The following is a 27,501-nucleotide window of genomic DNA, read 5'->3' as shown; positions in this document are numbered from 1 at the left end:
TTCATGTCACCTTTATCATCTCTAATTACTTAAACATCACTCTTTCTTTCATTTCTGAGCTTTTTTCAACAACCTCCAGAATATTTTGCCTCAACTTCCTGATATTTATTTTCTATGTTCTTACCAAAGTCTTCCCATGACTTTTGTTTAGCTAGTTTTACACAATGTTCAGCTTTCTTACGTTTGTCTCTGTATTCTCTAAGAGCACAAGTTGACTTATTTGCCAGGAACTTTCAATATGCTTTCTTCTTTTCCTTCATTGCCTCTTTAACTTGTCATGGAGTTCTGATTTTTCTATCCCTGCAGACCACCTCAATCAATATTTTCTTTAAGGCTTGCCACTGAATCTCCAAGGTTTGGTTCCTGTTCTCAAATTCTTTCATTTTTTTCTTCAATAACGTTTGTGTATTTTAGTCTAGAATTCACTCTGAGAGCTGCTCACCTTTTATTCGCTTTAAAACTTTCTTACATGTTATTCTTTTCAATATGAAATTCAATTTTATCCTGCTCAAGACTAAATGGTGATCACTTCCAATTTCAAATCCTCTGTACACTCGAGTGTCCTACTCCAGTGAGAAAATATCATTATCAACAATAAGATAGTGAATGAGACTTTTCTTATTCCTTGCCTCTTCTCTTCATGTGAATTTCTGCACATTTTTATGTTGGAACATTGTGTTAGTAATAAGCAGTCATGTCCTAAGCAGAAATCCAACAGGTATTTGCCATTATTATTAGCTCTGCTTTTTTTCTCAAAATTTTCCCAAAATATTTCTGTATGTCTGACAATCATTTCCTACTCTGCTATTTAGATCTCCAACAAGGACCAACTTTTCCATTTTCATTATGTCAATTGCTTTCTCTAAAGCCTCAAAAAATTCCTCCACTTCCACCTTAGTAGAACTTTCTGTGGGACCATAAGCACAAACAAGCCTCATTGTCCAGTTCCCCATTCTGATATTTGTCTACATCACTCTACTTGATATTGCCTGCCATTCAAGAAGATTAGCCTTGTATTTTCTGTTGAATACTATGGCTACTCCTTCTTTTCCTTGATTGTCATTGCCTGAATATAACATTTTGTATTTATTGCTTAGTAAGATCTCACCGGTTGCTGTCTTTTTTTGTCTCAGTCACCCCCATTATGTCGATCTAGTACTTATCCAATTCTTTGCATTTAGGTTCTTATGTTGATAGTAATGATCTTGAATGCTGGTGATGTTGAGTTGGGACGTGTTTCAGGATTTGTTCCAGTAGCTGAATCTTCACTGTTTGCTCTAGTTCCCTGGCAAAATTGACAGGGGCCTTGTTTAACTGGGTGACACCCAGCAAGCCTGAAATTCTGTCATGTTGTACCATCATTTTACATTGTGGTTTAAACCATTAAGAATACGATTCAGTTGGCTAAATCCCAAATTGCTAGCCAATCTTTATTCATGCAGTATCCAGGTAAATACCTAACAGAGTGTGCCACAAGAAGGTGATAATTGGACATTAGGTCAGAAGCCCTGGTTGGTTCTCTGCGTTCCTTTAAAGGCTATGTGGAGGTCTCCTCTCATCCCCAGTTTTCTGTCTTTGACTTTAAATCAACCTCACCAGCATTTTACTCCTTTGTAAAAAAACTCCATATGCTTTGCTTGTTAAAATAATTCTATGACTCTTGATTTTCTCATGTCAGTTTATTTTTATTTTTTGTTTAATAAATCTGTTATTTTGTTTCTGTCACCTAGACATCATCTGGGATATAATATATGAATTGTAAAGTGCACACAAGCAACAAAAAGATGCGAGTGATTAGAATGAAAGCCTAAAGTCCCAGTCATGGCCCATCTACTGGTACTATGGACATCATTGGTCATTGGGTATGAGGTTTAAAGATTATAGTTTCTCATACATTGGGGCATCTCACAGAACCGTATCCAGCAAGACTGTTTGGTTTTTAAAATTCATAAAAAAAGTCTTTTGTGTGTGTACTTAATGCAATGAAGCACAGCATTTATTTCCATTAGATTCTGTGCAGGGTGTCCATAGTATGGGTTTTTCTAGACCTCACTGCCATCTCTGCATTACTTTCAAAACATACATTCAGCTGGCTCTCCTTTTCTGCTTCCTTAAAGAATAATCCCTCCTCTCAGTTCCAGGTGTACATAAAAAATTCCTTGTAACTGTAACTTGTCTTATTACAAAAAAACTGGAATATCTGCTAATGCCTATCTGAAAGAAGCTAAGGAATACATTCAATATCACAATTATGATCAGTCAGATGAAGGCATGCCATGGACAACCTGCACAGAAGTAAATGGAAATCACTTAAATAGGATTTTGGAATCAGCAGCAGATCTTAAAAACAAACCCAAGATAGAGAAAACTGTAACTTTTAGACTTCACACCAAACAGCCAAGAATACCTACCAGTGCCAAAGAGGGCATTCCTCTTAGTGCTTTAGGTTTTAGACTAATCACCTTCATTTTTTTTTTTTTTTGGTGTTGTTGTTTGTGTGCCGATTACAATCTTATATAACATTCTCTGCAATGTTGTTATGACAGAAACGAAATATTGGATCCATTAAACCATTGTTGATGGAAGTTTTTTCACTTGACTATGCTACCAGTTATATATTTGGTTTAATCCTTTATCCAAGTGTAAGCAACCGAAGTTTGCGCCTGAAGTATTTTCAGGACTGGGGAAACTCGTGGTAAAGATGGTATAAGTTCTGATCACTTGCCTTAGTATCGCATAATGCAAAGCACATCTCCTTAATGCATAGCATAATGGGGAAGGGTCACTACCCAGACTACCCTTATGGGATATTAAGGTAAGTGATCAGAACTTATACCACCTTTACCATGATTGTCCCAGTCCTAAAAATACTTCAGGTGCAAACTTTGTTTGCTTACACTTGGATAAAGGATTAAACCAAACATATAATTATTAAATCACTGTCTAATTCATTCTTAGTGCTATTCTCATTTCATTAAACCAAATAATGAGTTTCAATCAGCACTTAAACTGAAATACATGAATGCAGGAAGAGTTTATCCTTTCATCTCATAATTCATTCCTCATGACATTATACACCTAAGATTTTTAATTGTATATTTAGTTGTATGGGGAGGGGAGCAGTATGACAATAGAATTGTAAACAATAAAAGATGAGAATATATGTTGGCTACTGCAAATGAAATGAAAGTATAGATGAACAGCGTATGTGACAGAATGAACAAAATGGTGGGTGTGTGAGAGAGAGCATACTTACATGGTCTTTCAAGGATAAAATATCAGTGAGAATGACTAGAGAAATTTGGTAAAGTATGGAAGAGAAATGAAAGAAAAAAAGAAGCAGATATAAAGAAAGCTTGATGAAAGCATGAAAAATTGTGTTTAACGAGTGTGAAGAATGTTGACAAGGCTGCAGAGAGGAAAAGTGAAAAAAGATGACTGTTTAGGCACAAATGATCTGGCAGATGATACCTGTATGCAAGAAGATATGAATAGAGATCTGCAGGATGATCTAACAAAGGATGGCAGTTGCAAATTTAATATGGCAAAATGAATGTTATGCACCCTAGGATATGCATAACTTTCATATGCATAAAAGGTATATTGCAAAAGTAGCCAAAATAGCTTATTGCATTACATGAATGTTGAAGAACGAATGAACGGACATGTGCACATACACAGGGATAAGGGATTATTCTTCTTTATAAGGATTTGATATAATGACTTCTGGACTACTGCATGCAGATCAGGTTACCTGAGTTCTTTGACGATCCAGAAGCAAACAACTAAGATGTGACAATCTGGTCCTTATGGGGAACATATCAGGTCTATACTATGTTCTTTAGGAAGATTAGCCTGAAGGCTGTGTTATAAAGTCTAATTCACAGATGAAAAAGGGGAGATATGAATATTATTATTAAGAGAGCCCTCCAGGGAGTTAGGGACTCATCAAAGGAGGCCATATACTACACATACACACACACACACACCCCAGCTATCATACTTATTCTTGAATTCATTCATGCTGCTTGCACACACAACATCCAATGGCAATCCATTCCAATCATGCACCAGCCTATGAGAGAAAAATCTAGCCCTCACCTCCCCTTCTTAGTAGCATTCATTCTCAGCTTCCGAGAATGCCCTTTTTTGTCTTTTCCCCACCCTACATAAAATGAAATCTTGTATGACTCTTTCAGAAGTTTGTAAGTCTCAATCATATCACCCCCCCCCCCCCACACACACACTCTTTCTCCTGTTTGCTAGTGTCTGTAGTCTACAAATTCTCAATTAGTATTCCACAATCCTGAAATCATTTTTAATACGCTCCTTTGCACTCTCTCCACTGTATCAGAATCACAATGGAAGCAAGGAGACCAGACCTGTGCACAATAGTTCAAGTGAGGTCTTATCAAAGCCATGTAAAGAAGCGAAATGACATCCTTATCTTTACATGTGAAAATTTGTTTCAGCATTGTAATTATCTTTTGAGTTGTATTTGCAATCTTTGCTACATGGCCCCTGAACTTCAACTTGCTATCTACTAACACTCCAAGATCTCTAGTCTGATCAGTTTCTTCTAGCATAATCCCACCAATATAATACGACATTGGATAGATATCTAATCATGCCGAAGTGAATGACTTTACATTTACTGACATTGAACTGACATCCATTTTCCCATGCCCACAATTCCAGCCTATTCAAATCATTTTGCAAGTATACTGCATATCAGCAGCATTCCTGATTATCCTACCTATCTTTACATCATCAGCAAATAGCCATATGTTGCCTGTCAGATCCTTCCCAATATCATTAATGTACAAATTGAATAAAAGTGGATCAAGGACTGATTCTTGGTTGGAGAGTTGATCATGAGTGCTTTGTCAGTGAATGAGTATACAAGGAGGAGCATGAATAGAAACACAGAAGTTAAAGGGATTTTATAGTACTAATGCAAAAGAACTTTTTGCAATAGATGACAGAAAAGGAGAGAACAAGTGTCATCCCTAGAAATTGTACAGGAATGTAGCGAATGAGTGTATGATTGTGTCAAGAAGGATGTGAGGATTAAAGTTTTTGCCAGGAGAGTAGTGAATAGGTTGGAAGAGTTGATCATAAGTGCTTTGTCAGTGAATGAGTACAAAGAGAGATATGATCGATATAGTGTGAATTATGGTTAGCATGGGTTTCCCATAATTTCCTATTATGATCACTGATTCCACGATGACACCTAAAAAAAAATGACATTTTTTAAAAAAAAAGTTTTGCATCACATTCACCTAAATATATCATCTTAAAATTAACCCCCCCCCCCCACACACACACATACAGACACAACACACACAAAGGTGCTATCAACCTTCTGGGTTGATTCCTAGTGATTTTATGGAAACAAATTTATATCAACATGGATCTAATTTCTAATGACTATAGTGATATGGCAATTATGAGAAAATAAAGCAAAACAAAACAAAAAAAAAAGCTACAATACCATGCTAAATATTTCTTTTAGAAACAGAAGTTACAAAATATTTTAATATCATCTTAAAACTTATTAAGTTGGAAAATCAATTCAGAAGAATTAGGTACCAATTCAGAAGAACAATGGCCATGAAAGTACCTATTAATAAACAAAAGAATATTGCATGAATAGGTGTCCATGAGAAAGGGACTGGAGGGAGTCTGTATGAGATAGGGTGATATGGAAATTATGAGAAAAGAAAGGAGATCTGAGTGCACTTCCCCTAAATGCGAGAATAGTATTTTAAGATTAGTCAGATTTCAGATTTATAAAGTGTAGAGGTGAACAGGATGTGCCTTAGAAGAAAGTAATGTAAGATCTGATAATACTGAAGTCTTGACAGGTAATAGATTAATTTGAAAGAAAATTGTTGATAGGAAGTTAATTATGATGTAACTTTTTCATGTAGTACTATCACATAATATCCTGTATACCACCTGAGGGTACACATCAGGAATCTGATCATGATAATGAGTCAAATAGGAGAAAAGTAGTATTTTGAATAAAAAAAGGTCAATTTTTTTTTTTTTGAAACCGAGAAGACTATGGATGTAATATATTTATATCAGGATAAGCTTGATGTGAAACTCAGCTCAAGAAGGAGAAAGTGATCTTTACTGGTAATCAGAGCATTATGAAAAGTAAGAGGAAGTGAAGTATGATCTTTCTTCCAAATAATAAAATAGATTGTGTTTTGATAGCATTGAAGTTCACTGGAATATCTTCACACTGTCTGAGAATGATGAGGTCAGCAGTGTTTAAGACATTGGTGTGGTAGATCTTGAAACTCTGAATGCTCATTTGATACTACAAGGTTTCTTGAATGAAGAAGAGAGATGGAGAGTACTGCCATCAGCAAAACAAAGAATAGGATTTGAAGTTAGAGAGAGGGTCACTAATGTACAGGATGAAGAACATGGATAAGAGCACAGAAAATTGGGGTATTCCAGAATAGATGAAGAAATCTGATGAGAGAAAGCTGTCTATTATGATATGCAAATGAATGACTAGAGAGGAAGATGGCAATTCAATCACAATGCTAAACATGATTAAAGGCCTTGGAAATATCAAGAGCAACCACATGAATTTCTCCAGTTTTATTCATGGCCTATATCCAGAAGCAGATAAGGTTAGCAAGGAGGTCTGTTGTAGAATGAAAATGGTGGAATCCACACTGGTAATCATTAATCAACTGATGAGTCTCCAGACAATGGAGAAGGTCATCAGTGATCAGCTGTCTGGAGACTCATCAGTTGATGAGTCTCCTATTCTCTGGCAAATGAGAATAGTGAGATGAGGGGAATGGGACAATAGTTTGATGGCTGACTGTTGTTGTTGTTGTTTAGTTTTTTTACAGATAGGCTAGATAAAATGTTTGCTTCCACATTCTTAGGCAGATGTAAGACTGTTTATGTAGGTAATACAGAATAAACATTGATCCTGAAGCACAAGTTTTCAGCACAGCTGGAGGGATACCATCATCTGGACCAGGCTTATAGTATAAAGACAAATGAGGATTTTTCTTATGTTCTTCTGGCAAAAGATGAGAAGAAGCTATGAGCAGTTTGTAATATTGTAGAAGGTGATTTTCCTTAGTCAACTATACAGCTAAAGTTGGAAGAAAGACTGATGCCAAGAGGAGGAAGCAAGGAAGGGCATGTCATGCTCAAGCCTTAGTGACGGACCAGAAGGCTCAACTGCCATTTGAGCAAGAGGCAAGTTTATTGCATTTGACCTTTATGAAGTCTACTTTGCATTTGTTGATGGGTTGTAGTGGATGCTGAGCAAGAAGCTGGAGTAAGTTTTGACTTGAGTCAGTAAATTTTATCAAGGACAAAGGCACATTTTTTTAGAGAACCCAGGCCTTGGATAAAGGTTAGGGATTTGCAATAGAGAAGCAAATGAAGGACCTCAATTCCAGTAAGCATTATTTCAGTTATTTTATAAGAGCAGAAAAGTAATCAGACCATAAAAGAGGCACCAAAATCCCAGAGGTAATCCCTTGGCACTGTTAGAGTGTCATGATACAAGGTTGAGATTAGCTGGGGAAGAGATCGATCTGTAAAAAAGGAGATGCAATTAAGATTATGGCATCAGTGTATTTGGAAGGAGACCTGGTGGGAAGAATATCAGATAATTCTTAATATTAATGATAAGGATTATCTGGTATTCTGGTTTGCAGGGCAGCAATTTGTGTTACATATAGAGTGAAAGTAAAGGATTCAGCTTCTCTTCTGCTTTAATCTGTAAAGTAGAGAAAGGGAGTCAATTTGTGTAATCAGATGCATGAAATCAACATTTAGAGATAGTAGTAAAAGAGGGAAGCATGAATGTCTGAATTAGGAGAGTGGTGAAGGGAACAAATGAAAGCTATAAAGGTTTAACAATTGGTCACCTTAACAATTAAGATGACTTAAGGGAATGGCTACACGATACTGCTGGATTTTGCAAAGGTGTTGGACATAATACCCCATGGAATTCTGTCATGCAAATTAGAACAAATGGGGATGGATATAAAACCGGGAATATGGATATGAGGGCAGCTGATAGACAGATGCCAAAAAAGTAGTATACAAAGGAGCCAAAGGAGCAGAATTCATGAGAAAGCAGGTGAGTAGCAGTGTACAACAAGGCTCTGTTCTTGGATCACTAATGTTTTATATATACATGATATAGGAAATGATTTGAAGGGAAATATTCAGCTATTTGCTAGTTATGAAAAACTGGGTAGAGTAATAATAGTTAATCAGCATGATGTAGCGAATGTGCAGCATAATTTAAATTGCCAGACAGTATTGGCATAAGATAATGAATGTCAATTTAATGAAGAGAAATGTAAAGGTATGCATTTTGGGATAAACATATTACAAACTATGTACCATATGATGGAAATGTACTCCAGGAAACTGATGAATCTAGAGATGTGGGGGATGGTGCTAAACAGAGAATTGGCATTCAGAGGACATTGTTAAGGTGACCAAACTACAGAATTACTTGGTTAGTGAAGAACACACACTAACAAGCAGCCATAATGAAACCATTTTCTCTTAATTAGGCTATCTACATTTGGTTTACTTTGCTAAAGTCTGGTCACTAGGGTTTCTTGGGAAGTAGTGAAGACAATCCAGTGGTGAGTGACCAAGATGGCAAGTAGACTGCAGAATGCTTCCTATGAAGAGACTGAGGGGGGTATAGGTTCAAAATTTGGTTGATAAGCAGAAAAGAAAGGATATGATGGAAACATTTAAGTTAATAAAAAAGTTTTATAGGACTGATGCAGAGGAAGCATTTCAGCACTTGGCTAGAGTAGAGCAGAACAAGAGATCATAACTGGAAAATGAGTAAGAGTCTAGTTAGCAAGGGAAAAATCTAGTCTTGTAAAAGACTAGATTTTTCATTTGGAGAGTGGCAAATGAGTGAAATGCAGCCAGAGTCATTTGTGAATGCTCTGTCTATTGATAAGTCTGGGTAGTTTGGGTCTCCCATGATGACCCTACAGACTCCTTGGAGATGCTCATGAAATAATAATAATCCTCTCCACTACTTCTTCATCAACATGGAATCCAGGTGACCAGATCCATATGCCCTTATATATCAAAGAATAACAACTTTCTTATCCCTTCTTAGTGTGTTCTTCAACAACCATGAACCATGTAATCTAATGCACTGTTTTGGCCACCTCTGTAATATGTTCTCTAAATTTCAACTCCATGTCTACTCCAAAATCTCTAGCCTCATAAATTTTCTGCTGTTCAGATCCATTAATACAGTACACAGCTTTATCTCTTTATTCCAAAGTGCATGACCTCATACTTGACCACATTAAACTAGCAGCCATTTACCATTGTCTATATTGCTAGTCTAAGTTACCCTACAGGATCTCCACATCATCATCATCACTATTACTCTTCCTAGCTTTGCATCATCAGCAAAGAGCTGAATATTTCCCCTTAAATAATTTTTTATATTACTGAAGTACAAATTAAATTGCAGAGGACCAAGTACTTAGTTCTGTGATATATCAGTTTTTCATCTGCCTTCTCCTGGAGGCAACTTCCCTATATCGCTCTTTGATATCTACTATCAGTCACCCTCTTGTCCAAATCACCATATTCATATCCATCCTCATTTGCTACAATTTATGCAACAAAGTTCCATGTGGAATCCTGCAAAGTGCCTTTGCAAAATCCAGCAGTAACACTGGGTAGCCATTACTTTTATCCAACTCAATTGTCACCTTATTATAAAAAAAGTAAGTAAATTACTAAGGCAAGAACTGCCTTTCACAAACCATGTTACATCTGTCAAGTATCATATTCCTGTCCACTCAGTCTTGAATATTTGTTCTTTCATTTCATTTGCCTATTCCATTTTTTCCTATATAATTTTTCTTGTTCCTTTTTTATTTATTTTTTCCAGTCATACATTAAAATCTCCTAACCCTGTGGGTTGTAGAATCTTGTCATATATCAAGTAATATCATGGAATTTTTCGACTTATTCATCATTATAACTGCTTGTTAGCACTTATATTTGTATGGTTTTAACTGTTTTTGATATATTTGTACTTTTATCTATATTCCAGATTCCTGCATATTTAGTTACCTTGTTTGCTATTCTTTTGTTTATTAGGAAACCTACTCCTCTCCGTTTGATATTATCTGCTCATCCTTCCAGTAAACCACCCATCATGATTTTATTATTATTATTATGAGTGTCTCCACAGAGTCAGAAAACTCATCACATGAGGCATGCACTAACCATCATTCCCACAATACTATCATTTAGAGTGCTACTGATATGAAACACTTTTTTCCTGTAATAAAATACGGGGAAGTATTTTAAAAATCCTTTGCTTGGTTGAAGTAGTTTAGCCATCATACACTACTGTACAATTCAAAGTCATTACCCTTGTGAGTTTTAGAAAGGAAACAATAATATATGTTAATTATAACACTTAAAATCACACAATGATATATGTTCTTATAAATATTTATATCATCATCATCAAATTCCTGACATATGCCCTCAGGGGGTACAGGATTTTATGATAGTACTACATGAAAAGTTACATCATTACTAACTTCCTATCAACAATTTTCCACCAGATAAACCTGTTATCTGTCAATATTCCAATATTATCAGCTCTTATATTTCTGTCTTCTAAGGCACTTTTTACTGTATCAATCCACCTGTATCTTGTCTTCCTCTGGGTCTTTTTCCTGCCATCCTCGCAAAAAACAATTGTTTTTCTAATCGTTCCTATTCCATTCTATTTAAGTGACCATACCACCTGAGATTACCTCTGCTAACACATTTCTGAATACTAACAATGTCAAGATCTTTCCTAATATCCTCATTTTTAATATGATACTGCCATTGATGACATCTGTTCATACCCCGATCTTTCTAAGGACTTTCGTATCTGTTGTCTCCACTCTTTGATAATTTCTAACCCAGTTCTCAGATCTATAAGTTAAAACTGGTTTGAACACTGTCTTGTACACAGCTAATTTAGTGTTTTGAGGAATCTCTCTCTTATTCCATATAAATTTATTTAGTTGATTTCCTACATACTAGCTTTGCTAATTCTGCTGTCTATTTCCAAATTTAATTTGCCATCTTTACTAAAAATTGTGCCTAAATAGCTGAAATGTTATACTTGTGCTATAGGTTCTCCATTCAGAATGCAGTTGATGTTTTCAATGTTTCTGCCTATTTTTATTATCATTGTCTTTTTAATGCTGATTTTCATACCAAATTTATTACAACAGTTATTCAATTTAGTCAGGGAATCTTGCAGACTTGTAGTGGATTTATTCAGAAGTATAACATCATCTTCATAAAGTAAAGAGATGAGATTAATATATCCAATTTTGATATCTGATTCAATACCACTTTCCTTCATAATGTGATCCATATAGATGATGAATAACAGTGGAGGTAATTGCACACCTGATCTAACATCAAGCTATCATCCTGTACCTCCTTTAATGCTAACTGCTGATTTACAACTCAAATAGAGAGTATGTATTGCTTGATATGTCCCATTTGCACCATATAACTGGAGTGTTTTGAACAGCTTTCTCCTTGGCATCTTGTCATTCCAGATCCTTGTTATATTCCCATGATTTCTCAACTATTGTTTTAAAGTGAAAATCTGATTCTGACAACCTCTGTTTGGCCTGAACCCAGCCAGTTTTTCTCCAAGCTTCCCCTCCACATTTTTTTATCCACTTTACAAGAATACTTGCATAATTCTGTGCGGTTAGCCTAGTGGCTGTGCACTTCACAACCATATGCCTGGGGAAGGGGTGTCCTAGGTTCGATTCCCGTCAGTGACGTGAGGAGCTGAAGGATCTTCCTCAGCCATAGCCAAGTTAGCTGGTCTTGGGCATGGACAGTAGGGTTTTTCCCCAGTTTATCCTGGGGTTTTCATCCTGCAAAGCAGGCAAACCAGCCTTGAGACACTACAGGACATAGGATACACCAGGGCACAGGGCCAACCACCTTATCCTGGGAATGGTTTGAGGTCCGATGATTAATAAACCCTTGACGGCACAAGGTAAAAGAAGGTAAAAAGAAGAAGATGATGATGATCTTAGCAGAGATATTCAGTAGAGAAATTCCCCTATAATTCTCACATTCAGCTATATTCCCTTTTTACTCTATTCCAATCATCTGGAATTTGATCCTCTGATCAGGTCTTCTTAATTATGCAGTGTAGCTACTGTAAAACTTTTATACCTCCATATTTTAGTATTTCTGGTTGAATATCATCTACTCTAGCTGCCTTTCCACATTTCAGGTTTGTGATAGCTTTTTCTAGTTCAAGTACAGATAAATATTTCCTGTTGAGTGTTTTCTACCACCATGCTGTCGCTGCTAGTTTCATTTAGCAATCTTTCAAAGTAATTACTCCATACGTCAAGAATATCTTTATCTTCAGTTTTCATGTCCTCTTTATCATCTCTAATTAATTTTACAGTAACTCTTTCCTCCATTTCTGTGCTTTTTCAATAGCCTCCAGAATATTTTACCACCTTCCTGATATTTATTTTCTATGTTCTTACCAAAATCTTCCCATGACTTTTGTTTAGTTAATTTTACACAATGCTTTGCTTTCTTACATTTTTCTGTGTATTCCCTAAGAGCAAGCTGACTTACTTTCCAGGAACTTTTGATATGCTTTCTTCTTTTCCTTGATTGCTTCTTTAATTTCCTGGGTCCACTATGGAGTTCTGATTTCTCAATCCATGGTTACCTCACCATGAGATTACCTCACCACATGCCTCTCTGGCTGAATCAATCAAAGTTTTCTTTAACGTTTGCCACTGTATCTCCAAGGTTTGGGTCTTGTTTTCAAACTCTTTCAGTTTTTCTGGAATAATGTTTGTGTATTTAAGTCTACAGTTCACATCTGATAGCTGTTCAACTTTGATTCATTGAAGGAAAAAAGTATGAATGAATCAGGCTTATCTGATAGAATGGAGGAAATAGCTTCAACAATAATAGACGTTACTAAAAGTTTAAAATCATTTCCAGCAAATAGAACTTACTTTACAGACACTTGATGTAATGAAAAAAAAAAAAAGGAAAGAATTAAGGAAAATGAGATACAGAAGTAACAAAGACAATGTAGCATTCCTGGCAATGCAAAAGTTAGAAAAGAAATCAAAAATGACATCAGAAAATATAATTTAAGAACAATTCAGAACATACTTTTTTTCCAGCACATAACAGAAAACAAAATATCTCTGAAAATGATCAAATAAGGGTGACATGGAAGGAAAAAATGGATTCCAAAATTGAAAAATAATCAAGGAATAGTACAATACAATAGAGAAGAAATATTGAAAATATGTAGCAAGTTTAATAATTACCTATACACAGCCAAGGAAAGATACAAATCCTTTATTATATTTAGATGAAGCTTTCCCATCGTGTTGGAAGAATTATGGAAAGCCCTCAAGTAAGCAAAGAAAAATAAAAGTCCTGGAGAAAATGGAATAGAACATATAAAATCAGAAGGTTCATTTTCATAAGGTCATATTGAATATGTTCAATGATATTTTAACTCCAGTGTCATAGCATAAATCCTTGATTATCTTATTACATAAAAAAGGCAGCAGAGATAATATCACTAATTAGGCCAATCAGTTTGCTATCACAATTATACAAAATATTTATATCCATTATATTAATATAATGTTATGAATCCTGCTTGTTCATATGGCTGTGCCATATGAAAAGCAGGATTCATAGCAAGATTCTCTAAAAGAGATCATATCCACGCTATTAACCAAGTAATAGGAAAAACAAACGAATATAATCTTCCTGCATATTTAATATTCATAGATTTTGAAAAAGCCTGTGATTCTCTATATCAGCCAGAAATAATAAAACTCAAAACTCAACAGCCAGTATAAAGTTGGCCGGGAGAGGAGTAAGACAAGGAGATCCTACATCACCCCGATTGTTTTCTGCTACATTCGAAGTCTTTAAGAACATCTCATGGTAAAACTATGGAATTAACATCAATGGAAAAAATCTCAATCACTTACATTTTGCAGATGAAGTTCTTTTAGCAAAAAACAAATAAGTTTAGGAAATGCTAAATGACTTCGTTAGAGAAACCAAAAAAAAAGTTTAATGGTTAATCTAGCTAAAAACAAACTGATGACAAATTCAGATCAAACCAAACTAAAATTAGCAGATAAGCATATTGAAATTGTGAAGGACTATATTTACCTTGGTCAATTAGTTAGTTTTAAGGAAAAACAAGATAAAGAAATAAATAGAAGAATCACACAACGAAACAAAGCATTTCAGTTGTATAAAGATTATCTGTTAGAAGATTTACCTATATACTTACAGAGAAAGCTCTTCACCATATGCATTATTCCAGTGTTTACCTATGGAAGTGAGACATGGACAACAACTGAAAAATGGGAAGACACTTTGAGTGTGGCCCAAAGAGGCTTGGAGAGAAGAATGCTTCACATAACAAAAAAGGATAAAATAATAAATACTACAATTAGAGAGATGACTGGAGTAAAGATGTGAAGTATTGTAAAGCATGTAAATTGAGAATGGCTGGCCATATTAGTAGATTGTCACACGTATAGATGAAACAAAGACAAAAATAAGCAATTAATGGATAGCAAGAGAAAAAAAGTCACCAAAGAACAAGATGGAGGGATGATCTATGAAAGTTTGGCACAAAATGTTGACATTGGCTAAAGAAAGATGGAACCAAGTTAAGGAGGAGGCATATATCCAGCAATAGATGGATAGGGGCTGAAGAAGGACAGAAATGTCATCTTTTTATTATCTGAAGTTTTTTGAGTAACATACAAATTAGAATTTTTATTTTCTAATGACAGATTCACCTCAAAGGGACAAGAATCTACTATATGCTTTTACTTAGCTTAGTAAGGTTTATTTAACATGATTTTGGCCTAATTAGTTCATTAGCATGTTCCCAACTTTGCTGTACTGTTTGTTTTAGCAGCAAGAAAAGCTATGATCGTACTGCACCAGTAAAGATCAAAACAGTATACAAGGTAAAAATAACATGATAAATAAACAAAAGTGTAACATGCATAGATAAGAATGTATATAAAGGTAGGCATATAAAAAATGCGTATAGAGAAATAAGTGTAAAAAAAGTTCTTAAAATACAGATAAAAACAATCAGGATATTAAAAGCCTATGCACAAAAACAATATCATATAAATAAAAATAATGTAAATAGTCTATATATGAAAAACATTGATTTTGTATAAAAACATAAAAACAAATGAGACACTCCATGAGTTTGATAAAATCTACCTGAGTGTATAGGACTCAATTAGATTATGAATATAATTAAAATGTTGATTGCCAGAGTGGTTAGTGTATCTATCCACTCTCCAGCCAAAAGGCTGCGGGTTTGAATCCCGCCGTGGGCATGGATGTTTGTGATTGTCTATGAAAATACTAGTGGTGGATGGTAGATGGCGTTGGTGTAGATGTGGTTCATTGGTTAGTGGATTGAGTATGGAGACAGAGCTCTAGAGAAGGTACTCTTCCTCGATGAGTCTTTGGACTCTCTGGAGGTGTCACATAATAAATAAAAAAGAAAAATAGTGACTGCACTCATTGATGAAATGGAAGGCATCTGTAATGGATGCTTCCAGCTGGACTAGATGATCAGTCATAGAGTGATATTTATGGAAGCCAGATTGTGTTTTGAAAAAAGGCTATTTCTTTCTCTTTCTCTCTCTCCAGAAACTATAAAAGATGAGAGTTAACCATTGTCATGATCCCATTAAAATTATGATCCCATTGCAATCATAACCATGGTCATGATTGCAATGGGATCATAATTTATTTTGAATTTTGGATCCTTCTCTGACTTAGGAAAGGTAATAAAAATAGCCTTTTGCAAGGTATCCAAAAACCCATTCTCACAGAAATTTTTGCTGTAAAGGTGCAGCAATTGATCCATGGCTGATGGCGACGGATATTTGACCACTAATATTTGATGATCAAATATATATATATATATATATATATATATATATATTTTTTTTTTTTAAATAAGAGGATTTCCATATAGTGGAACCATTTTTGACATGTCCTCAGCAGTAAGTCCATCTTGATTTTTCTCTTTGATTCACTCTAAGCAGATAGCAAGCATATAATAATGTTCAAGGATGTTGTAGTTGTGAGAAGATGGGATTGACATACATATCACCATCCATAACAACACTTTCTTTACAGTTGCTTTCTCGGTGTAAGACAGTTTACCAGATGTTGCTACTTTTGTGGTATACTGCACCTTCACTTCCTGATAAGCAATGCTGTTCTGAGTCTCTTTTTTCATCCTTCCACTGTTAGCATGCTCAGGAATACACTGGGTAGTCCCTCACAGTTAGAGCCTTTCTGTTTGGCTCTTACAGTCTTCATTCTCATGATCTTTACTGCTGCATCAGGAACAGATGGCATAGCCACAACAGGTAGTGTGAGAATGACCATATTTCTGACATTTAAAGTAGTACAAAAGGGCCTGGGATACAGAACCTTACTGGCAGCTAATATAACCTGTATTAGGGGTGTTAAAGGTAAGGATGATGTTGCTAGTGGGATCCAGGTACCCACCTACATGCCTGTCACTCCTTGGTCTTTCAATTCAGAGTAGATCTCATCAGAAATATCAAGGAGGTCCCATTCTGATATTACTCCTCTAGAAAATTTTAAGATTTTGTGGGGGTAACTGTAATTGGTATTCCACTGACAGATGTTGCAGAAAGCAATTTTTAAAATTGTGTCACTGTTGCTGGCTCAATAAGAATATCTACTGAATGGAGTTTATTTCACAGATTTTGGAGATCCTGTCAATCCTTCTGGATAAAGAACGATGGCATTTTTCCAGTGGGCATCATCATCAAATTACTGCCATGTACCCTCAAGGGGTGTACAGGATATGATAGTACTACATGAAAAAATTATATCATTACTAACTTCCTATCTACAATTTTCCTCCAAATCAGTCTGTTACTTGTCAAGACTCCAACATTATCAGATCTTATATTTCTATCGTCTAAGGCACTTTGTACCGTATCAATCCACATATATCTTGGTCTTCCTCTGGGTCGTTTTGCTGCCAACCTGGCAGAGAACACTTGTTTTGCTAATCTTTCCTTGCCCATTCTGTTTAGGTGACCATACCACCTGAGATTAGCTCTGCTAACACATTCCTGGATGCTGACAATGTCAAGTTCTTTCCTAATATCCTCGTTTTTAATATGATATTGTCATTGATGCCATCTGTTCAAGCCTATAATCTTTCTCAGGACTCTCATATCTGTGGTCTCTAGTCTTTGGTCAAGTGTTTTACTTCTGACCCAGCTCTCAGATCCAAAAGTTAAAACTGGTTTGAACATTGTCTTGTATACAGCTAATTTAGTGTTCCGACTAATTTCTCTCTTATTCCATATGAATTTATTCAATTGACTTCCCACCATACCAGCTTTGCTGATTCTGTTGTCTATTTCTATATTTAATTTACCATCTTCACTAAAAATCGTGCCTAAGTAGCTGAAATGTTTTACTTGTTCCACAGGTTCTCCATTCACAACACAGTTGACAATTTCAATCATTGTGCCTATTTTCATTGTCTTTATCTTTTTATTGCTGACCTTCATACCATATCTATTACAACAACTATTCAATTTAGTCAGAAAATCTTGCAGACTTGTAGCAGATTTATTTAGAAGTATAACATCATCCGCATAAAGCAAAGAGCTGACATTACCAATTTTGATATCATGTTTAATACCACTTTCCTTCATAATGTGGTCCATATAGATAATGAATAACAGAGGGGATAATGTACATCCTTGTCTCACACCAGATTTAGCATTAAACCATCTTCCTGTACTTCCTTCAATTCTAACTGCCGACTTACAACTCAAATAAAGACTAAGTATTGCTTGATATAATGCCCCACTGACACGATATAACTGCAGCGTATTGAATAGCTTCTCTCTTGGCACCTTATCATATGCATTTTCCAAATTGACAAAGCTTAAATACAGATCTTTGTTATATTCCCATGCTTTCTCGACTATTTGTCGTAAAGTGAAGATCTGATCCTGACAGCCTCTATTTGGCCTGAATCCAGCTTGTTCTTCACCAAGCTTTTCTTCCACAATTCTTTTCAACCATTTCTCAAGTATACTTGTATAGATCTTGCCAGGAACACTCAGTAGGGATATACCTCTGTAATTCTCACATTCAGTTTTATTTCCCTTTTTATATATGGGTACTATGAGAGCTCTACTCCAATCATCAGGAATTCATCCCTCTATCCAGGCTTTCTGAACTATGCAGTGCAGCCACTGTAAGACTCTTATACTACCATACTTCAGCATTTCTGGTCGAATATCATCTATTCCAGCTGCCTTTCCACATTTCAAGCCTTTGATGGCTTTTGGCTTTTTCTACTTCAAGTATGGATATGTATTCCTGCCTGCATGCCTGGTCAGTGTTTTTTACCATGCTGTCATCACTGCTTGTTTCATTTAGCAGTTTTTCAAAATAATTACTCCATACTTCAAGGATATCTTTTTCTCCAGTTTTCATGTCACCTTTATCATCTCTAACTCCTTTTACAGCACTCTTTCCTCCATTCCTAAGCTTCTTCAACAACCTCCAGAATATTTTGCCACCTTCTTGATATTTATTTTCTATGTTCTTGCCAAAGTCCTCCCATGACTTTTGTTCAGCTAGTTTTACACAGTGTTTAGCATTCTTGCATTTGTCTCTGTATTCTCTAAGAGCACAAGCTGACTTATTTGCCAGGAACTTTTGATATGCTTTCTTCTTTTCCTTCACTGCCTCTTTAACTTCCTGTGTCCACCAGGGAGTTCTGATTTTTTTATCCTTGCACACAACCTTGCCACATGCCTCTCTGGCAGAATCAATCAATGTTTTCTTCAGAGTTTGCCACTGAATCTCCAAGGTTTCATTCCTGTTCTCAAACTCTTTCATTTTTTCTTCAATAATCTTTGTTTATTTTAGTCTACAATTCACATCTGAGAGCTGCTCAACTTTTATTCGCTTTAAAACTTTCTTACATGTTATTCTTTTCAATATGAAATTCAATTTTATCTGATCACTTCCAATTTCAAATTCTCTGTACACTCTGGTGTCCTGCACCAGGGAGAAAACATCACTATCAACAATAACATAGTCAATGAGACTTTTCTTATTCCTAGCCTCTTCTCTCTACATGTGAATTTGTGCACATTTTTATGTTGGAACATGGCGTTAGTAATAATCAGTCCATGTCCTGAGCAGAAATCCAACAGATATTTGCCATTATTATTAGCTTTGCTCTTTTCTCCAAATTTTCCCAAAATATTTTTGTATGTCTCACAATCATTTCCTACTCTGCTATTTAGATCCCCAACAAGGACCAACTTTTCCTTTTTCATTGTGTCAGTTGCTTTTTCTAAATCCTCAAAAAATTCCTCCACTTCTACCTTAGTAGAACCTTAGGTACAAATGAACTCATTGTCCAGTTCCCCATTCTCATATTTGCCCACATTACTCTACTTGAAACTGACTGCCATTCAAGAAGATTAGCCTCGTATTTTGTGTTGAATACTATGGCTACTCCTTCTTTTCCTTGATTGTCATTGCCTGAATATAACATTTTGTATTTATTGTTCAGAAAGATCTCACCAGTTTTGGTCTTTTTTGTTTCAGTCACCCCTATTATGTCGATCTGGTACTTATCTAATTCCTCAGCTAGCTCCATTTCTTTGCCATTCAGGCTTCTTACGTTGGTAGTACCGATCTTTAACTCTGGTGATGTTGAGTTGGGGGGTTTGTTTTCAGATTTGTTCCAGTAGCTGACTTTTCGCTGTTCAGCCTGGTTCCCTGGCGAAAACAACGGGGACCTTGTTTAACCGGGCGACGCCTCAGCCAGCATGAAATTTTGTCATGTTGTACCATCATTTTTTATTTTTTATTTTGGTTTAACCAATAAGAATACAATTTGGTCGGCTAAATCCCAAATTGTCAGCCCATCCTCGTTCGTTCAGTATCCAAGTAGATACCCAACAGGGTGCACCACGAGAAGGTGAGGATTGGACATTAGGTCAGAAGCCCTGGTCGGTTCTCCGCATTCCTTTAAAGGCTATGTGGAGGTCTCCTCTTAGTTATACAGCTTTGACCTTTAAGCACCCCACCAGTGGCCATTCCTCTGTTAAATGGATAATTAAGAAAAGTAGTGTATTTGTTACAGCTTCTGATGTTTTCTGTTTCTTATTTTGGATTTCTGTTGATGTTTCTATGGTTTATGAACATGGTTGGGACTTGGTGAGGATCCCTTAATGAAAAAGGGGATGAAAAATTATTTATTCTCAAAGGGAGTTTGATTCAGCACCACAGCTCCCCAACTACAGAGCTATAAGATGGATAACCACTTTCCAGCAAGCAATGACTGCACTCGGGAGTGGAATGCCAGGGGTAACCTAGATGTTATACTGGCATCACAGCAAGCCTTGAGTCCTGTCCCTGGAACATGAAGAAGGAGACTTTCTGTACCACTGACCCTCGACACAGGCAAGCCCACTAGTCGAGCTGATTCTTGCTGGGCTATCCAGGATCACTCATCTTGCTGAAGTGGGGGCCAAAAGAAAGAGAGACTACCAGAATCCCTCTTTCTGGATAGGATGGGATGTCCATGAGTTAAACTACAAGGCAAACATGGAAGCAAGGTGTTGGATCCCTGTGATGGTGGTGTGGAAGATAGGACAGTAAAATATTCAAGAGAATTAAAGCGTACAATATGGGAAGAAACACATAGAAAAGAATAAGAACAAAAAAGGGCCAGGACTATAGCTAGGACCCCCTTCATCACAAACAGATGCCTCATTGTGCTTGGTATGTACTAAGACATACCAAGCACAATGATGTATATAACAAGTCTCAGTAAATAAATTCGATTTAAACTGGATACAGCAATATAATGAAATATAACTTTTAAGAGAGAAAAGCTTATACATTGATTTACCTTCCAATAGTTTGGCTGACAATTATTTTTTTTCCAGCTTTCCCACATGTTAAGTGAATGGTTTGTACTAAGTGTTTCTTCCTTGAATCCCATGCTAACAGCAAACTGAGAAGCTGCAAAATAGAAACAAATACATTTCACCTTCAAACTGACTGTGCATATCTATAAGTGGAAATATAGTAAAAACTCAATTATCCAACATTTGAAATTTAAATAACTAGAGCACCCGATTATCTGGCTTTCTAGCAGACTGGCTTAAAGGTGAATGAATTCTTTTAAGTAGCTGCTTTATGAAATATATCTTCTTTAGATGAAGGAAATGACAACTAAATTCGAAGATGGTAGATGACTTTCACTGTCTGGCAAAATATGATCCTACTGGAGACCTGAAGCAGCTACTGCCCTGTTTGATCTCAAGTTTCTGTTCCTCCTCACTTGTTCACATATGTAGTGGGTGACAACCCATTTATGGATATGTTCAGCAGGCCATATTTAAGTAAAGAACCATTACCTCCTTTAAGGGGAAAGCTGCAAAGCAGTTCCATAAGCTGGCCACTAAATAATACATGAGGCCAAACTTGATGCTTACTACTAATCTTTCATAGCTAGATGTAATTGTATCCATAGCCTCTTTAGTCTCTAAAAAACTTGATGTCCTCTTCTATTTCAGACACTGCTTCTCAACTGGATAACTTCTAATACTACACAAACCTGTCTAGCCTTGGAATATCATTCTTATAAATTAAAGATAAAAAGAAATAATATCCTTGTTTTAATCCTTGATCCAAGTGTAAACAAAGTTTGTGCCTGAAGTAATTTCAGGACTGGGAAACTCGTATATAGAAGCAAATGACTTCACTTGCCTTAGCATCCCATAATGCAAAACACATATCCTTACAGACATGTATAATGCTATGCATTATCGGAAGTGTCACTGGTGATAACTAATTACAGTAATCTGCTGTTTATCCAACCTTCAAAACAGTGATCCTTCAAAGTTTCTAACCTGTGATACACTAGTGTTCCTATGTAGTCAAACTGAATTTTATTGCCTCTCCCTCTACTTAATACCAGCTATTACTTTTCACACAGAAGTATGCCAAACTGAAATATAACAAGAAATGGATAATATAACAGAAAAAAACAAAACATAGTAGGCAAAAAAACAAACAAACAAAAAAAAAAAACTATGGCACCTTAAAAAACTTGCATACTTTTCTTCAGTACTATATCCTAATGGATATATTGTATTTTCCGGTGTATAAGACGCACTTTTTTACCTTACAAATTCATCTTAAAAATGGGGTGTATGTCTTATATAATGAAGGTAAAGATTGTTTCCTCTTTTCAAAGTCATACGCACTCCCTTTTATGTTCCAAGATCTTTTGTAGGCAGTTAATGGTGCAATCAAATTGATTCGTGACCTTCACATGACTTCTAGCGTGTCATTGGCTAAGAACAGGGAGTCCCTATTCAAGTTTCATAATATCTTATCCGAGTAATCAGTTACCGATGTTTATCAGTATCGAGTTGACGTGCTGAGATATTTTGTGTTAGGTTTTAGGTTTTTTCCAGAAAATTGTATTAAATTTCTTGGGTGCGTCTTATACACCGGAAATTACGGTAATTTCATTAAAATGTAATTCTGAAATAGCTTTGAAGATATATATATTTAAATAATAAAACAAAATTGAGCAGGACTGAAGGACTGAAAGAGAGGACAGGATGTAAGATATGAAGTCAATTAGAATGAGAAATGAGATTAGACGTTTGGTGGATAAGAATGAAAGAGTGCAAAAGGATAGAATGAAAAACAAGAGAGAAAAAGAGGTGAAGAATAATTCAAGAGTAGTGATGTATTGAGATTCCATTATTAAAATGAAACATTTGTCAATGGAGTAGTAGTGTGAGAAATGGGGCGAGATTACAGTAACGTAAGCTAGACAAGAAAATTGAGGGAGGGGATCAGGATGGACAGCATAAGGAGACCGAATGTTAGAAGCATTAGTAAATGTGTGTGTGTGTGTGTGTGTGTGTGTGTGTGTACAGAGGATGATCAGCTAAGTACTACTGGGATGAGCTGAGATATAAGGGGGGGGGGGTTGAGTCTGAGGAGATAATATGGAATAAGTGGTAATAAAGGTAACCGGATATGCATAGGTGTGAAAGAACCATAGCCAACAGGTTCTTTCCGGTTACAAACCCAAAAATGAATTTGAGGGTATAGCTTTAAAAGGTATTATGCAGATGACCACTAGCTAGTATATTGGACCAAGCCAAATGGCAACAGTTTAGGAATTTCCAGGTCAGTGAATATTCTTGCTGCCACTGTTCTATCATGTGTGTGTCCCTATAAGGGAGTCTAAGCAGTGGTATATGTATGTGTGTGTGTGTAGGGGGGGAATCTTGAAAAGCCACAATGTAAAGAAGAATTTATGAAATTAACCAAATGAATAGCAGTAAGAAAACCATTACTGTATATTCTGCATTCCTGCCAATTTCAACTCACTGTAAACCATAAAAAAAAGACTACATGCTGAAAATAGCCCCCCCTTCCTCCTAAAGCCTTGTAGATTTACTTCATATATATATATATATATATATATATCTGAGACAAGAGTGGCAGGTTTTTGCCTGTCTCTGGGTGTAGTCACTGCTGAGTTACAACTCTGCTCGGTGGTGGAGTGAGCCTGCTATTGGGCAGAGCCACCACTGAGGAATCATCTCCGTGGCAGAGTGGGCCTGTCATGTTACTGAGTGGGACTACTGCTGACTAAAATGATCCTTTGGGCCACTCGCGCTTGCTGAATTTAGAGTGAACTTGGGGATCATCTGAGTTTTTGGAGACTTTACTTAACTTATACAGTGAAACCAGTCTGGGTAGTGACCTTTTCTATAATGCATAGCATTATACACATCTGTAAGGATGTGTACTTTGCATTATCGGATACTAAGGCAAGTGATGCTGCAAAGTCATCAGCCTCTATATAAGAGTTGCCCAGTCATGAAGTTACTTCACATGCAAACTTTGTTCGCTTATGCTTGGTATAACTTCTTGGCATCTTTAACTTATAGTATAACCAGTGCTTTTTTTCTGGCGGTATGCAACGGTATGCAGTACCGGCACCTTTTTTTCTTAAGTTATTAAAAATTTGCGATGTATTGACAGCAAAATGTATTATAAATATTCCGGTAGATGGTACTGTGTTCACGAATTGAATTTTCAGTTTTGATTACTCATAAGTTGGTACCCTGCTTTCCTGTTTCATAGGTTGGCAAGCAACTGGGAAAAGGAAGTTGTGTTCACTTCCAATTGCTTCCAATATCAGTTTATCAGTTCTATATTCACTATGCAACAGGCAGGTTCACTTCAGTTTTGAATTAATCTAAGTTAAATCAGTGCAATCATTGTTCAAAATGAGTAAAATAAGTAGTTACTTTATGCCAATGAGTAAAAAAAAGGAAGGCTGAGGAAGCAGAAATTGTTGAATCTACTTGTGATCCTGTAAAACAGAAAACTAGCATTGAAAATACACTTGGTGAAGAGGATCACGAAACCAAGACTAAAGATCCACGTGGTCAAAAGGAAACAGATTCCGATAATGATTGGCCCAAACGTTGGACACTTTTGCAGAAAAAGGACTTCTGCGAGAGAAATGAGTGGCTGTATGTCAATAATAAAATGTTGGACTGTAAAGTGTGTCGTGATGTTGGAAGTCTTGCCGTCAATAAACACATGGCAATGAAAATTTCAGCGGAGTGGACAAATGGTAAAATCAGTCATTTTGGAGAATCTTGCAAACAACAGTTAAGTCATTAAGAAAAATGAGATCATAAGGAGAGTGCAGCGCTCAAAGCGTGCCAAAAAAATAAAATCTGAAGCAAAAAACGAAACATTAGAGTAAGTTTTCCTAAATACTTTGTCTCATAATAAAGACATAACAGGAAAAGTGCTTCAAACCACTTAGAATGTTGCAAGGAGAAATCAATCATTTTAACACCATTGAAGACTAAATAAATTTACAGGAACTTAATGGCCTAGACATAGGATATATTCTCCATTCTGCAAATGCTTGCCTTAAGCCATATTGCAAATGAAATGAGAAAAACATTAGTAAACAATATAGTGAACTCCAAGAACAAAATATCGTTACTTATCGATGAATCGACAACTGTGATTAACACAACAACATTGATTGTTATTGTTTGTGTAGTTCTTCCTGAACTTTCGGCTCCTGTGAATCTTTTCCTAGATTCGATCGAATTATCAGATATAACTGCTAGAGGAATTCTAAACTCTTTAATTAGTCATCTTGAGTGTTTAGGATTATCTGAAGATTACTTAAAGGAGTATTTATTGTCTGTAACTTGTGATGGTGCAGCCATGTTGTTTGGTGTCCGTAATGGTATAAGGAGGCTAATGCAAGAGAAGTTTCCTAGTGTTATTTTCTGGCATTGTGCTAGCCATCTCTTTGAATTGTCTGTTAGTGACACAGTTGAACAATGTGTCAGGAGTGATATGCTTTAAGAGTTTCATGGACAAACTTTATGTACTTATCATGCTTCACCTAAGAATGCTAGGGAACTACAGGAATGTGTAGCGACTCGAGAACTTCAACTTCTTAAAATTGGCAGAATTTTAAGCACTCGCTAGGTTGCATGTAGCTTTCGCACTGTTTCTGCAGTGTGGCAAGACTTTGACGCCCTTGTCCATCACTTTCTAGAGGTAAAAGAAGACAGCAGAAGAGGCAAAACAGATCGCTTTCTTTATGAGTGCTTTTTATGAAAACTAAAGTCATGCGAGTTTGTTCTTGATTTGGGCTTTATGTGTGATGCTCTCCAAGAACTTAGTGAACTAAGTCTAGATTTACAAGAGAGAAATATTGACTTGTACAAAGAAGACAGGAAGATAAAGAATACAGTTCAATTCTTTGAATAAAGAATTGAAAATCCTGGTCCATACGTATTTCTCTTCAAAGTCAGAAGAACATGAAGTTCAAAGAGATTGAGCTCCACAAAAATGAAAGACACAGTCCTGCAATAAGTTCATCTGCTTTCTATAAAAGTCTGAATGAAGCCGTTGGAAAGCATCTACTTGAAGGAGATGATGCTGATTTGCCTGAATATGCTAAGATTTTAGATTCCAAGTATTGGCCAGAAAATCATGGGAAGCATCTGACATTTGGTGAAGCTGAAATTAAAAGGTTAGCACACAAATTTTGCTTAAACAAAAGAGAAGCAGTTCATGGTTTCCGTGAATATCTTCAAGAAAATAAAGTCCCGGACATAGTACTTCCTCTAAAGCACACTTTGGGCACAATTGCAATATCTTCCAGTGAATTTGAAAGGGGTTTCTCTCAGATGAATCTTATAGTAACTTCATCTAGGTCATCTCTGCTTGGTACAGCTTCTGCACTGATGCTCATCAGGATAGTAGGACCTCTTCTCACTCAGTTCAACCCTAGCAAATACATGGACTCATGGCTGCTCTGAGGTCGTCATTCTGCAGTTGATACCAAAAGCAAGAAGTGATATAGAGTCGACGAGGATATATTGGAGGATATGTTAAAAGCGTGCAAGTTGCTGTAATAACATCTTCATGGTGAGCACCGGCACCTTTTTTTCCAGAAAAAAAGCACCGAGTCTAACCAAGTGGAAAAACTTTTGTATGCTTATACTCAAGTAAATGGTTAAAACAAGAAAATAATTTCTTGTCAAGTATAATTTACACTAGAGCTCTTCCTCACTAGCTGCCCTAAGTAAAGTGTGAAAGTTGCTTTTCCTGTAGGCAATATTATAATCTAGTGTTAATTTCTTCTTCCAAAAAACAACTCTCACCCATCTACTGTATGACACTGTATGCCAAGTAAGCAAACAATGATTTCTTTGTTTAATTTCCTTGTTTAGTTTATTATTTTCAATGTTCTGATCCAAATATTTGCACTGAATGCATCACTGAAGCAATTCTTATAGGTATAGAAGAATTCATTCATCATTCCATTCTAAATTCTTGTTTCTTATCTAAGATATGATTCCCCAAGAATGTCAAGGCAGGCTATACAAGAGAACTGAGTATATCACAACTGGCTGGCATTAAAATCTCCATCTTTTTCTATTTATGCCAAACTCAGAAATAGCCAGAAGGAAATTACTCGGATCATATTCAATCCAAATAGCAGTCATGGTTTCTGGTATCTTGCCAAAAGGACATAACTTTTGTCCAACCTTCCTTCTGCCTCTTCCACATTCTGGATGCTTCAATTACATTGTTGCCCCAAAGAAAAAAATCTCCTGGCATCTTACTTTTCCTTAAATTCTTGCATAGATACTTTTGGTAATGTCCACCTACCATCTCAAACATGCAATATTCATTCAGTATGCCCTTTGATTTTTCAAAAGAAAGAGT

General features: G+C 36.1%; 1 protein-coding gene across 1 annotated transcript in view; it reads right to left on the bottom strand.

Moving 5' to 3' along the window:
• The window catches only part of LOC150092699 (N(4)-(Beta-N-acetylglucosaminyl)-L-asparaginase-like), a 131,281-nt gene that overhangs the window by 57,017 nt on the left and 46,763 nt on the right, over positions 1-27,501 (bottom strand). Inside the window, exon 4 of the mRNA XM_090414711.1 lies at positions 21,095-21,207. Coding sequence (XP_090270837.1) covers positions 21,095-21,207 — 113 coding nt within the window. The remainder of the gene's footprint in view (positions 1-21,094; positions 21,208-27,501) is intronic.

The sequence above is a fragment of the Typopeltis vanoorti genome, chromosome 25, assembly GCF_054136105.1.
Source record: "Typopeltis vanoorti isolate ZY-2024b chromosome 25, IOZ_Tvanoo_1.0, whole genome shotgun sequence".
Classification (NCBI taxonomy): domain Eukaryota; kingdom Metazoa; phylum Arthropoda; class Arachnida; order Uropygi; family Thelyphonidae; genus Typopeltis; species Typopeltis vanoorti.
Note: the sequence above shows the minus strand (reverse complement) of the source record. Positions and strands in the feature narration are given on the sequence as shown.